Here is an 18,000-nt window from a genome sequence, read left to right on the forward strand (position 1 = left end):
AGTTGTGTTTGAGTTTGCTGGTGGAGATACTGGTTAGATCCTGTAACTAGAATTATTGTGTAGAGGCCAGCGGTAAGGATGGAGACTGATCCTGTCTCCATTTATTTCCTTTTCTTATTATGCTACAGTATTTCAAGTCTCCCTCTTACTCAATGTGAAGGTTTTAGGGCCAACTATAACATAGTGGGCTTAGTCCCTAACACTCCTCTCACTTATGATACCAGTGGAGTTCAAGAAGTTCCCCAAATTGCCTTCTGATATGATTTTCTAGGATGACTCATATAGCTCACTAAAAGCTACTATAGTTATGATTTATTGCAGGGAAAAGATATACTTAAAATTGGCCAAAGCAGGGATGCATAGGGCAGATTCATAGGTCCAAACATGAAATGCCTTGCTGTCCTCTTCAAGGAGTCACGGACAGCACTCTTGGAGTACTGTCCCCTGGAAAGCTGAGCTTCGGTGCTGACTTATAAGTGAGTTTAGTTGGTGCATTGTCCATGTTGTTGATCTTAGACTCTAGACCAGTGGTTCTTAAACTGTAGATCGTTGACCCCTCTGGAAAACTTCTATCTCTAAAAATATTTACATCACAATTTCTTTTTTTTTCTTTTTTTCTTTCTTTCTTTATTTTATATAACCAAGTCCATTTAAATGAAAACAAACATTTATAGACAATATTTGGGAATTTGGGCGTTGTTATTTCCAAACTACTTCCTGCTGGTAAGGGGCACTGCCATGGGGGATTCGAAGAAGATTCAGGAATCCTGGCTGTAGTCTGTAAGACTGCTTTGTCCAGCTGTTTTGAATTACATCACAATTTATAACAGTAGCAAATACACAGTTATGAAGCAGAAATAAAAATTTTATGGTTGGGGTCACCACAGCATGAGGAACTGTACTAAAGGGTCGCAGCATTGGGAAGGCTGAGAACCAGTGCTCTAGATTCTCTAACGCTGTATGACCCAAATCTCCCTAGCTTTCTTTTTCTTTTCATTTCTTTTGCATGTATGGATGTGTGATGTATACATATGTGTGTGCAGGTGCATTCCTCCATGTATGGATGTGTGAAAGCCAGATGGAGGTATCTGCTATTTTATTTATGGGTCTGCTCGTCTGTTAGTGGACCACATCTGTGCAGAGCCCTAAAATGTCAGTGCAGGGGGTTGAATCTTTTGGAATTGGAGTTGCAGGTGCTAGGGGATAAACTCAGGTCCTCTGTAATGGCATTAAATGCTCTCAACCACTGAGTGTTGTTCTAGCCCCCACACCTTATTTCTTTGAGATATAGTTTCATTGCATCTAAAACCACTGTTGTATAGTTAGACTGGCTGGCCAGGAAGCTCCCAAGATCTGTCTTTCTCTGCCTTCCCAGTACTGTGTTACTGGAGCATGGTGCTACCTCAGGTTCTTTACACAGATGCTGGGGGTCCAAACTGAGATCCTCAGACTTGACCTTGGTAGTGCAGCTGGCCTTCATACTGTGCAGTGTGACTGGCCTCCTCTTCAGTTCTGATGCTTGCTCCAGACAGACACTTTTTATCAGGTATGCTATAAATTCTTTGGCCAAGGAGAAATTTTTTACTGTACAGAAAATAATTAGGTGTGGAGAAGAGAGTATTGTGTTCTTGGGCTGTCTTGAGATGTTGCTGTTAGGCTGTCATGTGGTGTCCTCAATACTTCTCTAAGTACATTGCGCTTCACAGGTTTGATCTAGATGTTTCTACAAAATTTTCTGATGCCATATTAATCATGTATGAGGAGCATGTGCTGAAGACACCAAGTGCTTTGATAGGCAGTGAATGTTAAACAGGAGGCAGAGTGGTAGGTTGCAGAGAAAGAGCACTGAGCTAGGAGTAGAAGGCCTCATGTTAGTTATCAAAGCCTTTACTGTGTAACCTTGTGCAGGTCACTTAGACTCTGAACTCTGTTTCCTTAAATCATTCTATGGGTATTAGTCTTCTGGACTTGTTAAATAAGCTTGGGAATGCCAATGCCATGAGGTGCTGTGTTGATGCTTGCTGACTGGGCCATGTTTTCTTGTCATTTGGTCTTTAAAATTTTTCTCTTCTGTGAGTTTGAAATTTTTCAATTACTCAGGAAAAGCTTTTCGTAGGCTTTATGATTGGACTTAATTAATCTGTGTCTCCTCTGAAGTCCGTCTCCTGTGACAACTCTGGGTAGTGTGTTACATCTTTTATGTACTTACACATGTAACGTGTAGCATTTCATTTATCTGGCATACATGCCTACAGCCACATAAGTGCTTTCTCAGCTGGAAGGCGATGTGTTTTATCTAGAGAAGCATGACACCATCTCAGGGCCGGGATGGACTCACGGGTATGTATATGTACTACTGATAAATTCTACAAGGAAACTGCTACGGTATTAACAGAATAGTCATAGTATTTAATGTACTTAGGAATTCTTAATGATCAAGGAAGTCGTGAGATTCTTAATAGTTATTGAAGTTGGACATGGCTTGCAAAAAAGGTTTAGGGTGAGTGTCTCAGGTACTAGGATTGTGTCTTAATTATCTTTGTACTCCTAGCATTTATCACAGTGCTCTGCACTTAATATATACCCAATTAATGTACATTGAAATGGAGAAGGGTTAATTTTCCTAAGAATATATGGTAGTGTTCACAAATTCAGTTCTCATTCTCCTCCTCCTTTCCGCTCCCCTACTCTTTCCCTCCTTCCTTTGAGGAGACATCCTTAAGGGATTGATTAGATCAAAACTGAATGCATTTGAAAACTCTACAAAAGGCCATGGAGCTTATGCACTTGCCACTGCCTGTGATGCGTGTTTTCTAATTCCCGCTGTTGCTGCATATCTGGGGGTTTGACTGTTGCTTGACAGAGTTTGGAGGGAAGGGACCAACATTGTTCTGTTATTCAATATTATATTCCATTCTAGAGGCTATTTGAAAAATAGAATTAATTCTCTGAGTCCAGATATCATTTAATTCTGACTAAAGTGTCAAAATCATCATCTACCACCTCTGTTTTAATTGTTTTAATTTTATAGCTCCATGCTGATAAGACAGAGTTCCCTATTTTCACCATGTTATATATTGGGTCTTTTAGCACTGTAAATTAAAATTTTCAGGTTTGGAATGTGACTCAGTGGTAGAGTGATTGTCTAGTGTATATAAGGTCCATTGCTACAAAAATAAAAATTTAAATTTGTGCATTAATTACATTTTAGACTGTTTTCTCTCTGAAATTTATTCTGAATAGATTTCCTATAGGAAGCTAATTTTATCAGTACTCTGCAGATTAAACCCCAAGGTTCTCCTCGATAAACCTTAGGGATTTTATTTTAAGCCTTTTGGTCTCTGGTCTGTATCCACAGATTTGATTAAGAAGACTTTTGGAGCCAGGCTCAGCTTTTATCTTTCTAGTAAAAGCAGTTTGTTCAGTATTCCTCTCCAGCCCTAACAGAATTAAAATTTCCCTTTACCTTTTAAATGAGTGGGCCAATCATATCTGCTTAGCTGTTTAATAGTAGTTTTTTAGTCCTGGTGCATGGGATCTGGGTATTTCCTGGCTGTGCTGGCTTAGGAGTTACAGAAATATATTCACTATATAAGAAATACACTGATGGTTGTTTGTCTACCTACTTAGTAGCGCCTAAAGTAGACATGAAAATAAAATTAACTCAGAAGTTTGTGAAAAGGAATATCATGGATGTCAGTTTAATTTTGGTAAGAAATGAAAAGATGGAATTTCCGGGAGAAATGTTTACATTTGCTGTTTTTCTTCTCAGATAATGGCTCTGGATCTGGAGAAGGAGGTGAGTTTCAAATGCTTTGCTATTTTGAGACAGAGTTTCATCTCCCAGATCAGGCTGGCTTGGAACTCACTTTGTAGTGCATGTTTCACCTTGAGCTCACATGGGTCCTCATGTCTCAGCCTCTGAAGTACTAGGATTCCAGGTGTGAACATCCAGGCCCAGCTCAGATACTTCTTTAAGGTCTTTGCTTTCTTTTGATGTTTCCTAACAGCTCTAAGATGTAATTCACTCACCATAGGGCTCACTCATTTGAAGTTCGCAGCTGAAGGATTTAGTGTGTGCAGAGCTGTGGACTCATTGCCACCAACCACCTTGCAGGAAGCCTTGCCACCTGGCCACTATTCCTATGTGGGCTGTCCCCTTAGCCACAGTCTTAGTTCTGTGCAGTTTTCACTGAAGGTTTCTTGTCAGACTGAAGGGAACCCATGGTAGCTCTTGTTAAATTGGGGTTACACAAACTGACTTCTGCACAGGATTGTCCATGCAAGTGGTTTTTATCATGAGACATAATGTTCAAATCACTTTTATTCTTTGCTTCCAATTTTTTGTTAAACATAAGGATTTTTTTAAAAAGAGAATAACAAGGTTAAAATCCCAGAGTAAGTTGTGCCTTGATGAGGGAAAGCTCATAAAACAACTCTGGTGGAATTAAGAATTAAATTTAAATCTTTAAAAGTTCCTGTGTCTTAAAATAAAATTACTTCCAGTTTTAAATGTCATATTTGGTAATAGTATTAAAGGACCAGAACTGAGGAGGACTAATCTGCATCACAGTTTAATGAAGCTGTAAATATTGCTATCTATCCTGTGCAAAGTAATATTTGAGGTACCCTGAGGATATGTTAAAAGAACACTTATTGGGAAAATTTACTCCAAATATGAACCACAGTTATGATCCTAAACATATGAAACCTTGTGCCAGGCCACTCCTTCCTCTGTCTTTGGTAGAATGCTCAAGTTTCCGAGTTGGAAGGAACTTTGAAGGACTGTAGAGAATAGAACATTTATGGGGAGGAATTCAAGGATGAGAGTTGCAGCCAGAAAGAAAGTGATAAAAGCGACTGAACAATAGGGTTTGATTTAAATGGACGTGTTTAAGCAGGAGCTCTGTAATCATGTGTGAAAGCCAACTTCATGAATTTTAGATCTGAGAGCAAGGAAGGATTTTAAGAGATCACGTGACCTGGTCCCCATGGTCATTGTTGAGATAGGAAACTCAGATGTTCTCAAGATTTGCTAATACAATACAGTCCTGGCTGTCTTGCTGAGGATGTAGATTGTTCTCAGCCCTCAAGGGAGAATGTCTTGGAAAAGTTTGGTGGTTTGATTGGCCATTCTGGATCTCACAATGGTTCTGAGGTCTCAAAGTTATTAACTGGTATGATCATTGCAATCTGTTTGTGTATTCATTCCCATTTGAGGAGTGTTTCCAGTCAGAGAGCAGGCAGGTGGTAAACATGGGAAGGTTAGATGTTACCTGTGGACTTGCATTTTGGTCAGTTCTTCACTGACTGGTGCCCATGTAAGCTATGACATACCAAGTCTTGTGAGGCTGAAATCCTTCCTCTCAGCAGACTTCTGGCCCTCTTTCAGAGAGCTGCAAGGATCCACTCAACTAGAGTGACATACAGGATGCCCACGTTTGGGGGATATGAGTCTTTTGGGGGTAATGAGGTGCTCCTTTTGTTGCTGTGAAATGGGAGACTCAGATTTGTGCATTTGAGTGTTTGTGCTAAGTGAGCCTAGTAGAGAAGGGGCAGGGACTTTGTAAGAGCACCCCTTACCTGTCCAGAATTGGAGAGGAATGTTTCTTTTAACTCTGGAGTTAGTTTTTATGTGTTTAGAAAGTCAGGTGTGGCGTTGACGTGAGGGAAAGGTGATGGTCACGTGCTAGTGTGGTCCAGCATGTCTGGATTTTACCAGCTTGTACTGGATTTTTGCTCATGTTTTTTTTTCTCCTACTCAGTGTTAAATGGTAGTTGGTTAGAAATGCAGTTTTGGCTGTATTGTTCCATGCACACAGCCCAAGAGGTTATTTTACAAACAGTGCCATGTCGCGGACTGTTTTGTTTAGTAGTAGCAGCAGTTTTGGAGGACTTTTCGGAAGTGATTCTCTCCAGAAGCTTGGGTGCATTGTCCTTCAAAACAACACAGTGGCTCCTAAAAACTTGAAGCGTATCTAGAAAGGATCCGTGCAACTTTTGAAAGTTTAACTTTTCTGTTTAAACAGAGGAGGATGGCTCAGGAGCTGAGGCCCACAGGAAACATTCCAAGTGTGGACCGTGCAAGTACAAAGCTGAGTGTGATGAGGATGCGGAGAACGTTGGGTGAGTTGTGGCAAAAGGGGCTAAGGGCTGTTTAGGTCGATCCTTTGCCTGAAGCTGCCGGAAGGGCTTTCTACCTGGGTCTGGAGGTCCTGTGCATGCGTCCGTGCATTTCAAATTTAATGCTTGTCTGATTGACTTTTTTAAGTTGATGTAATACTTTGTTTATATAAGTTACATATTCAGAATGGGAATTCAGTTACTTGTTTTTGAGTTATATTATTGGTTTATTCTTCAAAACTTGTTTTGAATTGTCCCATCCCACTCTGTTAGTATCTGTAATGAATAGCTCCTGTTCTTTCTCTTGCAGTTTTTTTTTTTTTTAATCTATTTAACTTTATGTGCATTGGTGTGAGGGTGTCAAATCCCCTAGAACGGGAGTTACAGAGAGTTGTGAGCTGCCATGTGGATGCTGGAAAATGAACCCAGGTTCTCTGGAAGATCATGCAGTGCTCCCAATCACTGAACCATCTATTTCTCCAGCCCATTGTCTTGCATTTTGATGCAAAAACCTAACATCTGCTTCCATGCACTGAAAAAAAAATTCGAAAACTTTGCAAAAATTTAGCTGTATTAACTATTTTGTTTCATTGGAACTTACTCTATATAGCTCATGTTGTTTTTCTTGCCCATGTTCAGCCCTCACCATGGTGAGTTTAGTGGCTCTCAGACTCATCCAGCTTATTGCCTGTTCCCTGTAAGGAGCGCTTGTCGGCAGACTAGTAGTGACACTGGCGTTTATCAGGGTCAAGTTTGATTTCCCCTTTCATGAGTGTCATGTTTACTTATTCCCAGTCTCATTCTTCCCTTTTCCTTTGTACTTAATTGGTGCATATTTGATTTTCAGAGCTTTGATTCTGGCTTCAAGACCTGACAGCTGGATGTTATCTTCTTCCATTTCCTCTGTTTGCTCTAGTGTGTACTCAGAAATGCCCATTTTTACGGAGTTGTGCTTGATTTCATGTGTGCATAGTTTTGGTTTTAGGTCCTAGGTTTTATTCAGTACTTAAATGTTTTTTCATTTCATTAATGCCCAGAGTGAGCTTATAAGTCAAGACCATTTAATATTCAGCATTTGTGGCATAATGTCATCTTTTTGGGTGGCATATGGGTGGCATTAAACGCTTGGTAGTTTACCTAGTACATATAAAATAAACAGATTTTGGAAAGCGACTTGACTTCAGAAATCTTACTGTGTTGTTTTTGGACTGTATCTGTGTCCATCATAGTGGTTTAATGTGGGAGAACCTTTTTTTTCATCCAAAACAGACAGTGACCCATAGGAAAAGAGAGCAATGATATGTACTTACAGAATATAGATGCTGCACTGTCTTTCCTAATGTTATTATTGATAAGGCTTGATGAAACAGCAGTGTGTGCATGTGTGTATGTGCACATGTGTGTGTTTGTGTATGCTTGTGTTGTGTGTGTGTAATTACTCCTTTCATTATTTTTCCTTAGGACAGTTTTATAATAGTGTTCATAGACTACATAGCTGCCCATGATTGGATGAATGTATTGGTCTGTTTTTATTCCTTTAACAATACCTCTATTCAGCCCTATTTTATACATTTCTCAGCTGTCTTTTTTTCAAGCTTAAATAGAAGGAGATAGAAGATTTGAAACCGAAGCAGATTCCATTTAGTCTCAAAAGTGGCTCCAAATAAGACATCCAAATACCTACCTTTATGTGACTGCCTCCCCCGAAGATGCAGAACATTCCCCATCTGAGAAAATTAATTGTTATGTATGTGTTTATCTACAGTCGCTGTTTTTGTAGAAACTAGCTCTCGGCATAGGGAAGTGGGCACCAACCAGGGAAGGGCTTACCAGCAGGCTGAGGATCACATGGACTGAGATGAATAGCCAAGTTCAGGCAAGGAAATGATGAGACAGTAGGAAAACCCTGAGGAAAGGATTGACACCTTTGTACAGAAAATGAGTGTTGAAGCTAAAGTACTTGATGCTACCGTAGATATGCAACAAAAGGAATTTTTATTTATAGGCTAATTTTTTATCTATAAAATACCACCAATTGCTGGTGTAGCAATGTTGTTGAATTTTCCTAATTTACTTTTAAATGGGCTTTGATTCCAAGAAAGCTATTTGTGGAGGCTTTATTTATTTATTTATTTATTTTTGAACTCCTTCAAAACAGCTACAGAGAACTTGTGGTAAGAGAAAACTGTAACATGCAGAAATGTGACAGTAGCTAATAGCTTTGTATTTTAAAAAAATATTTTACTTTGAATGATGTGTATATGGGAATGTCTGTGTGTTGGTGTCTATGTGGCTGTAAAAGCCATCTACTCTCCCTCCATTATCCACCACTCTTAGTTTATTTTGGGGCTAGGAAAGGCTTGGTGAGTAAGGTTACTCTGCAAGCACAAGAACATGAGTTTGAAACCCTAGCACCCACGTGAAAAATCTGGGCATGCGGCATGCATGTCTCTGTGACCTCCACATTGCTAATGGAGACAAGGCAGATCCTAGGAGCTCACTGGCTAGCAGAAACAGTGAGCTTCAGGCTCAGTGAGGAACTCCAACTCAGGGAAATAAGGTGGAGATTGATAGGTGAAAAATACCCTCAGATATGGTGGCACTTGCCTTTGATCCCAGCACCTGGGAGGCAGAGCCAGTCAGATCTCTGTGAATTTGGGGCTGGTCTGGGGGGGAGAGGGGAGGAGGGGAATATGAATAGCAGCCATTAGATTGTCTGTTGACTATTTTGCAGGCCGGGTCTCAATTAAGTAGTACAGATTGGCCTCAAATTTATGATCTTTCTCACTTAAGCTGACTTCAGCTGTTAACTTATGCTATCTAAAAAGGAAACAAGTTCCTATAGTGAGTTTCCAAATTTGTTTTTATATAGACCCATTTGGCTTTAGCCTCCACCTCCAGAATCCTGGGATTTATGTGTCTTTGTGTTTACTGCAGCTTTCAGATTGTTTTTTTAAATAAAACTGCACTCAATTTAAGAAATTCACCTGGGCTGGAGAGATGGCTCATGGCTAAGAGCACTTGCTCTTGCAGAGGACCTGAGTTTGATTCCCAGCACTCATGTGGTGGCTTGTATATGTAACTCTAGGGGATCCAATGCCTTCTTCTTACCTCTATTGATAACAGGCATACATGTGGTGAACATACATACACGCAGGCAAAACACCCATACACATAAAATCTAAAAGTGAAAAAGAAATACATTGGCATTGTTAACCAACACAATTCTTACATATTGACATGAACTTAAACATCTTGAGTAGGATTCTGTGGAATGATGTTTACTTTTATTAAATGCAATGCATTTAAAATATTCTAATTATTTTCAGCCTTATTTTCTTAAAAATAAATGATGGTTTGAATGAGAATGGCCACCATAGGTTTATATTTTTGAAGGCTTTATTCCCAGTTAGTGGGACTATTTGGGAAGGATTAGGAAGTGGGGCATTGTTGGAGGAGGTGTGTTACTGGGGGCAGGATTTGAGGTTTCAAAAAGCCCACGACATTCCTCATAACTGTGTCTAAAGAAGTAAACTCTCAGCTACTGCTCCAGGCCCATGCTGCCTGCCTCCTGACATGCTCCCACTATGATGGCCATGGACTCTAACCCTCTGAAACTGTAAGCCCTAAACTAAACTCTTTCTTTCATAAGTTACCTTGGTCATGATGTCTTATCACAGCAATAGAAAAAGAACTAAGATAGTGGTTGTGAAGGTTAACTTGACAAGACCTAGAACCATATAGGTGACAAACATCTGGGCACATCTGTGAAGGAGTTCTCTAGACTGACCTATCCTAAATGTGGTGACACCATTCCCTGGGCTGGATAAATAGTATAAAGCTGACCAGCAATCATCTCTCCCTACTTCCTTAGAATGCAATGTGACCAGCCAGCTCCCTCAGGCTCCTGCTGCCACAAGTTTCCCACCATGATGCTCTGCTCCTTAGCTGTCATCCAAATAAATCCTCTGTGTTAGTTACTGTTCTATTGCTGTGAAAAGACACCATGAAGAAGGCAATTTATAGATTCAAGCATTTAGTTGGGAGCTTTCTTACAGTTTCAGAGGGTGAGTCCATGACCATCTTGGTGGAGCGCATGGCATCAGGCACTTGGGTATGGCCCTGGTGAGCAGTAGCTGAGGTTTACTTACATCCTGATCTGAAGGCAGAGAGGATTGGGGGAAGAGAAAGACTGGACCTGGCTTCCAAAGCCCACCCCCTCCAAGGCCACCTCCTAGTCTTTCTTAAATAATCCACCAGTTGGGAACCAAACTTTCAAATATCTGAGCCTATGGGAGCCATTTTCATTCAAGCCACCACACCCTCCTTGCTTAAGTTGCTTTTCTCAGGCATTTGCCATTGCAGTGAGCAAAGTAACTGATAATGTAGTGGTCCACAAATTGACTTTATAATCCACTGCTTCTGTGATGTGCGGTTTGAAAGATAATGTTCTCAAACGTAACTATCATAGCCATATATCTTACATAGTTTTAGATATGGGTATCCATTAAAATGCTTTATCTTTTCTCACTTAATATCTTTCCTGTCAGAAGAAATGCTGCGTAATCTATCTAGTTTCTTACACTTAATGTTCTTTCTGTTGTGAACCGATACAAACACACACACACACACCAAAAAAAAAAAAAAAAAAAAAAACCCAAGACTTTGGAAGAAGTAATAGTGGTACCATGGAAATTCATTTTCTCTTATTAAGAGAAATATGTTTTTAACTTCGGTTATTTAAATGAAAATTTAATTACACTGTATAATTCCCTCCCTCCCCTTTCATCTCCTTCCTTTAAAGCTTTAAAGTTGTATTTTATTTTTACGTGTGTGTGTGTGTCTGTGTGTGTGTGTGTGTGTCTGTGGGTCTGTGTGTGTGTGTGTGTCTGTGCAGGTATATATGGATGCCTTCTGAGGACACAAGAGGATACTGGATCCTGCCTGATGTGGGTGGTCTGGTCCTCTGGTCCCTCAATATAGCAGCAAGCACTCTTAACCACAGAGTCATTTTTCCAGCACACCCCTCCCCTTTAAAGTCTGTGTTTGTGTGTGAGATGTGTGTTTGGATATTTGGACACCATGACCCTTGTGGAGGTCAGGGAGAGGACAGTTTGGGTGTTAGTGCTCACCCCCATCTTGTTTGAGACAGGGGCTCCTGTGGATTTGTTGTTGTTTTTCTGCTACTCTGCATGTGCCAGCTACCTGGCCTTTGAGCTGCTAGAATTCCTGTTCCCTCTCGTATAATGTACTGGGATTACAGACTTGGACTACTATGCTTGGCTTTCTGAGGGTTCTAGGGATTAGAACTCAGGTCCTCGAACTTGCTTGGCAAGCACTCTACCCACTGAACTAAGTTCCCAACCTCCTTCCTCCCTTTTTAAGATAAGGTCTTACCATGAAGCCCAGCTTAGCCTGGAACTTCCCAGTTATCCTTCTTCAACCTCTCATGTGCTAGGATTATAGGCATGGGCCACCATGTGCTGTGTATAATACCAGGCTGTTCTTAGAGGGGTCTGGTTGGCATTTTCACTGTTATACTTAAAATGCCATTCTGTGTTCTGTGTTCCTATATTTGTTTTTAAAGTTTTTAAAGTTTTTTTTTTTTTGGGGGGTGGTCAGATAGCTCAGTTGATAAAGTATTTGATGTGTTCGTGTGTGGACCTGAGTTTGATCTCAGCATTTAGTGAAAATCTGGGTGTGGTGGTGCGTACTTACACTCCTTCCCTGGAGAGATGGAGACATATAGACCCCTGGCCTCATTGGTCAGTCATTCTAATCTGTGAGCCCCAGTTCCCTGGAAGAAACTGTCTCAACAAACAGGGTGATGGCTCCTGAAGAGCAATACCTGAGATTGACCTTTGAACCTCCACATGCACAAGCATTTGTGTGTATGTGCAGCTGTAAGTAGATACACACACACACACACACACACACACACACACACACACAAAATTTCTGGGTCTGGGGATGGCTCAGTTGATAGAGTTCTTGTCTAAGCCCAGGGTTCAATCCCCTGCACTTCATAAGCAGAGTTAGAATTGTGCCTGCAGTCTCAGCACTGAAGAGACAGTCATGAGGATTTGAAGTTCAGGGTCATTCTCAGTTACACAGTGCATCTGGGGCCAGCGATAGCATGAGACTCTGTTTTAAAAACAGTCAACCAACCAAACCAACCCAAAAAGCAAAACAGAAAGCTTTCTTCCTTTTGTCAGGTTGCTAGCTAGGGACGGGTGCAGCCAGTGTGTCTTGTCAGTGAACTCAGCTGACGTTTGGTTTGCAGCCTCTTCAAACAGGAAACAATGCACCTGTGTGAACAGCATCTAGTGTAGGAATAACTTAAATGTCAAATGAGCTCATGATGTTTCTTTTTAGCAGTGCTTGTGATCTCTATTGCATGTTCCTGCATGTTTGTTCACTTGCTGGCTATTTTCAGTCATTTATAATTTAGATTACTGGGGCAAGGGATGGCTCAGCCTCAGCAATTAACACTTACTGATCTTGCACTGGACCCAAGTTCAGTTCCCAGCACCCATGTTTGTATTTCACAACCACCTATAATTCTACCTCTAGGGGAATTCAGCTCCCTCTGTTGGTATCTATAGGCATCTGCACTCATATGCAGGTACCCACACATGGGTACACACACAAGTACATGTAATTTAAAAAAATTAAAATTACCCAGATTAAGTGACTTCTGAGGCGTTTTCCCCTCTTCCTGAGGCAGACTGTGTTTTTTCCTGTGGTGCTGTGAGCTTTGCTTGGGTTTTAGTGGCTGCATTCATCATTATTTACCTTTTTAATGTACATCTGGAGATATATAGATAAGGTTCCAAAAACAACAGCTTCCTTGTAGGTGAGGTTTTAGTACTCCATTGTGACAGCTGTGAAGTGTAGGGGCTTCTTGGGTGGCCACCTCAGTCTTAAAGCTTTCAATCAGCATGGCCTTTATAGCATTATATTTCTAAACCACATGTTCTTAGTATTATTCCCCCTCCCATCTCCCTTTTCTCAGTGGCATTTCTAATTTGTCCAAGGCTTCCATTATTGCTGCAAGACAGATAGCAGCCATTTCTCTGAACAGTGTGGTCATTAATGATAGGACCCCTTGCCTTTAGTGCCTTTATGTACCTGACCCAAATCCCTGTCCAGGAATGGTCTGAGGCATTTGTAGACTTCCCCAAACATGAAGCCAATACAGGTGAACTATAAAATAGTTCTCTTTGAGTTTTGTGTGCTGTGCTTTGTGGAAATGGTCTCTGCTCTTCTGCCTGTTTGGTGCAATCTGCTCTTTGGGGTTGCTGTTCCCTTTTTACCCCTGCATGATATAAATATCTGAGAGCTGCTTAGAGAATTGTGCAGGTGTGTGGTGCGCAGACAGCATCGATAGCAGCCTAATCCACCTGCTGGACATCTTTGTCTGCATGTTGCCAATTTCCGTTTGGACATCTTTCCCTTTGCTAAAAGAGAGCGATGCTATGCATTTCCTTCCTTTCTGAAAGCTTTATGTATTTTTCATATTTTTCTTCTTTTCTGCTCTATTTCCACACAGAGATGACAGTGAGTACTGTCATGTAGCATTGCCTGATTCTGGACATGCAGTATAATAGCCTTAAAAATAATTTAAGGGGCTCACCAACCCCCCCCCCCCCGATCTAGCTGAGGAGCTATTGGCAGTTAATGGCTGCTGTGGGAGAGGGAGAAGTGGTGAATTTTCTTCATGGGTGTAGCCTTTGGTAAGTTGCCTGTGGTCCAGTAACAACTCCACACCCATGCTCATGCAAGCAGCCCTAATTACACTCAGTAGGTCATTAGAAAAAGACAGAAAAGTGGGTGGAGCCTTTCTCAGAAGGGCTCCACAGGGAATGAGAGGGAGTGTCAGAGAAACCAAGGTGGGGGCGCATGATTAAAATGCATTGTATACATGTATGGAATGGTCAGTTAGTAAAAGCTAATTAGTTTAATGAATTTCTACTGTTGACCCTTTGATTATAATAGAAGAATAATTTTAACTTCTTTCTCTGCTGGCAATGGAAAATAAATACTACTTAGTGGTATTTTAAGGGGAGTGAAATCTGTATGTTAGCAAGGACAAGTTCTTTTCTAGAAATTACGTCCTACAATTGCCAATGAAGGTTTCTCTTGATAGATTTTCCCTTAAGGCACAGAGCTTCCTGTCTCCACAGCCTTTTTCTCCTGAATGTTCCTTTATAGTGTTCCTGGACACTTTTCTTGACTCACTTTGCCCCTAATACTCTTCTTTGTCTGGAGTCTTATGACTTTTTCTCTATTTTAAGTCATATCCCTTCTAGATTGAGATGTAGTTCGGATTGGATAGAATGTTACCGCCTCTTTTTGGAAGCCTCTTCCATGGTCTCTGTGAGTTCTTCCTTGGTCTTGAAGGACAACATCTGTGTGACACTATGTTTATATTGTGGGATCACTGGCAGGTTGTGAGGTCCCTGGGATCTGGCACTTCTCTATAAGGTTATCGCTGAGATAAGATGTCATGACCAAGGCTCTTATAAATGACCATCATGGCTGGTAGCATGGCAGCAGGAAGGCTGGAGTGGTTGCTGGGAGTTCATATCTTGAGATATAACCACAAGGCAGAGAGAGAGAGAGAGAGAGAGAGAGAGAGAGAGAGAGAGAAGAGAGGGAGAGGAGAAAAGAGAGGAGAGGGAGGGAGAGAGAGAGAGCTAAATGGGGATGGTATGGGCTTTTGAAACCTCAAAGCCCACCCCCCTAGTGACACACCTCTTCCAACAAGGCCTAATCCTTCCCAAATAGCCCTACCAACTGGGGATCAAGCTTTATATATATGAGTCTATGGGGGCCGTTCTCAATCAAACCACCACAGGTTAGGAGCTTGGGGTAGCCCTTCATTGTTTGTTAAGTTGATGGCATTCAGTGGTTTGGATCTGTTCTTCACTTAGAGCTGCTTGTGAGGGGTTAATGCATTGAGCTTGTGGCAGGCTTGATTAATTGTTTTGTTAAATCTAAATCAGCCCACCTGAATTCCTTTAAGTCAGTGTTTTCCTAACTGCTAAACTAAACTATATTGAGATGAAATGGTACTTTCTGTGCAGAGTTAGAAGGAAGAAGGAAAAGGGTTAGATGTCTTTGAGTGATAGTAACAATGACACCTTGCAAGTATGCATAGCATTTGAAATATCTCAAAGGGTCCCGCTTCAAATCTTATTTGATTCTGTCAGCAATGTTAGGAGGTATTGTTCCAATTTTAAAGATTGGAGGCTGCAATTTACCAAAATCTTAGCCTTAAATCATAGAAGTCATTTTTATTTAGTCATTTATTTACGTATGTATGCATGCATTTATGCCTTTGAAATTCACAGTGTTAAAAATTGAAAAGCTTTGAAGGGCTGTACAGGATAAGATCTCTTCCCTTCCCGTGTTCCCAGTCACTCAGTTGTCATCAATCATTGTGATTGGTTTTTGTTTAATCTTCCAGGGGTGTTTATGCATGCTCAAGCCGGCCCACGCACTCGTTCATTTTCTTTTATAAAGCTATTGCAGTGCACTATAGCACATTCTGTACCCCAGTTAAAATTTTTATTGTAATATCTACATCACATCCATTTAGGGAACGCCTGTGTACCTGGGTATAAACTGGAACATTGTCAAAGCTGTAGTATCAATCACCAGGGGAAAAAATGGGCAGTCGTGTTACCTACGAAGCTTGCAAATCAAGAAGCAACAAGAGCCTCTGAGTCAGAGTTTGGCTTTTGGCTTTGTGGAGTTTACAGCATTGCTTCTCATGACATTAAGGAAGGTGGAGTTATTGTTGAAGCTCTCTTCAGCTGAGAAATCTGGCAGGACTCAATTTTTAAAAAAAAAATTTGAAAGAGATTTATTTAACTTTATATGTGTGTTTGCCCCCATATATGTATGTGTGCCTGGTATGTGCTTAGTGTCAGTGGAGGACCGAAAAGGGCGGCAGATTCCCTGGAACTGGAGTTATAGACAGTTGTGAGCCACCATGTGATGGGAACCAAACCTGAATCCTCTGACAGGATTCTAAAGTGTGGATGAATAACTCTCTCTCTCTCTCTCTCTCTCTCTCTCTCTCTCTCTCTCCTGACACTCCAGCCTTGCCCTCCTGAGTAGTGGTGACCATAGGCATGCCTCACGTGTGCTCGATGGTTTTCTAGCGTCGTATTTTTGTTCATGATTGCCATCTTTCACACCTGTGCATAATAGGGAGTATTTTATATAAAGGGAAACCTATTTTTCTGTCTTCACAGGGAATCATGGATTCTTCTTTTCCTGGCTTTTTGTTGTTGAGTGTTATAATATGTTCCTTATTTACTGCTCTAGTTGGTGGTGTGAACCTGGGAGAGTAGGGCCTAAAAGTGAGGCCGACTAAAGCCTCATTCAATAGCCAACTTTAATCAGAACATCAGACATTTGGAGCTGTATATAATAAACACAGGGACATAAACATGTTTTTTCCACAGAGTTATGTGAATAAGGACAGCTGAGGGAAGCTCGCTCCTATCTGTGCTTATGTGGAGGTCAGAGGACAACTTACAGGAGTTGGTTCTTTTCACTATGTGGGTCCTGGAGATTGAACTCAGGTCCTCAGGCTTGTCATCATGTACTTTTACCTATTTAATCATTTTAGCCCCACTATATTTTTTTTGATTACTTTAAAAATATTTTGTATTTATGTAAATCTGTTTATGTGTCTGTATGTGCAGGTGCTTGTGGAGGCCGGACAGGGGTTTTGGAATCCCTGGAGCTGGAGTTTCAGGTGGTTGTGAGCTACTGTGTAGGTGCTGGGAACCAGCTCTGGTGTCTGCAGCAAATGCTCTTAACCTCTGTGCCATCTCTCCAGACCCCTGTAAAATTCAATTTTAGTTTTTGTGTGTGCATTGGTGTTTTGCCTACATGTATGTCTATACACCATGTGCCAGGTGCTATAAAGGCCAGAAGAGGGTGTTGGATCCCATGGAACTGGAGTTAAAGATAGTTGTGAGCCCCAATGTAGGTGATAAGAACCAAACTCGGGTCCAGTCTCCGAGGTGAAGCCAAGCTGCTGGAAGTTGTAGTTCTTGATTTCACTGTGCCACCTATCAGCCACTTCGTTTCCTGTCCGATAGTCGGATGCCTGTGCAAGGTTCTCCCCACGCTGGTCACAGCTGGACTCTGGGCTGTGCTTGAGGATTCTTGTGCTGGCCAGTGTCTCTGGATACTGTGAGCTTTCTGGTTGAGCTTCTTGCAAAGCTTCAGAGGGGGACACTGTGCCGAGCCTAGTTCTCCTTTTGGGCCTTCAAAACCTTGTTAGTAAACTGTTTGGAATCTGACTTGCCCATGGACACCTGTACTCCTTGACTCCGCAGAGCCTGTACTGTGCTGGGTGACTACATCCTTTCTTTCTTTCTTTCCTTTTCTCTTTCTTCCTTTCTCTGTCTTTTGTGTGTGGTTTATGTATTATAGTGTGTGTGTGTGTGTGTGTGTGTAAGTGAATGTGATCACCAGCGTGTGATCTCCAGTAGATGACATTTGGGTGTTTTCCTTTATAACTCTCCATTTCATTCTCTTGAGACAGGGTCTTTCACTGTACCCGGAGTTTGCCCTGTTTTGAGTAGATTGGCTGATTAGCAAGCCCTAATAATGACCCTCCTGCCAGAGGTAGGGTCACAGCTGTCCAAGGATATGCCTAGCCCATGGGTACTGGATATCCAAACTCAGGCCCTCGTCCTTGTGTAGCAAGTGTTCTTACCCATTGGGCAATCTCCTCAGTCCCGGCTTTTGTAAGAATATTTTCCTTTCCGGCCATTATTTTATGACTTAAGAAAAGACATAGAGGTAAGGACTGAGCAGGGAGATTTCTCTAGAAAAGTGTTGGGAAGG

At 41.3% G+C, this 18,000-nt stretch overlaps 2 protein-coding genes across 5 annotated transcripts in view; one reads left to right on the forward strand and one right to left on the reverse strand.

The window, feature by feature from the left end:
* The window catches only part of LOC127224676 (bile acid-CoA:amino acid N-acyltransferase), a 1,166,658-nt gene that overhangs the window by 434,049 nt on the left and 714,609 nt on the right, over positions 1–18,000 (reverse strand). The gene's annotated exons all lie outside the window — the stretch shown is intronic.
* Positions 1–18,000, forward strand: part of Tmeff1 (transmembrane protein with EGF like and two follistatin like domains 1) — an 80,978-nt gene that overhangs the window by 26,412 nt on the left and 36,566 nt on the right. For all 4 annotated transcript variants that reach the window (XM_051187783.1, XM_051187779.1, XM_051187782.1 and 1 more), the window contains exons 4-5: positions 3,773–3,799; positions 6,030–6,126. In XM_051187783.1, coding sequence (XP_051043740.1) covers positions 3,773–3,799; positions 6,030–6,126 — 124 coding nt within the window. The remainder of the gene's footprint in view (positions 1–3,772; positions 3,800–6,029; positions 6,127–18,000) is intronic.

This window comes from Phodopus roborovskii, unplaced genomic scaffold (assembly GCF_943737965.1).
Source record: "Phodopus roborovskii unplaced genomic scaffold, PHOROB, whole genome shotgun sequence".
Taxonomy (NCBI): Eukaryota; Metazoa; Chordata; class Mammalia; order Rodentia; family Cricetidae; genus Phodopus; species Phodopus roborovskii.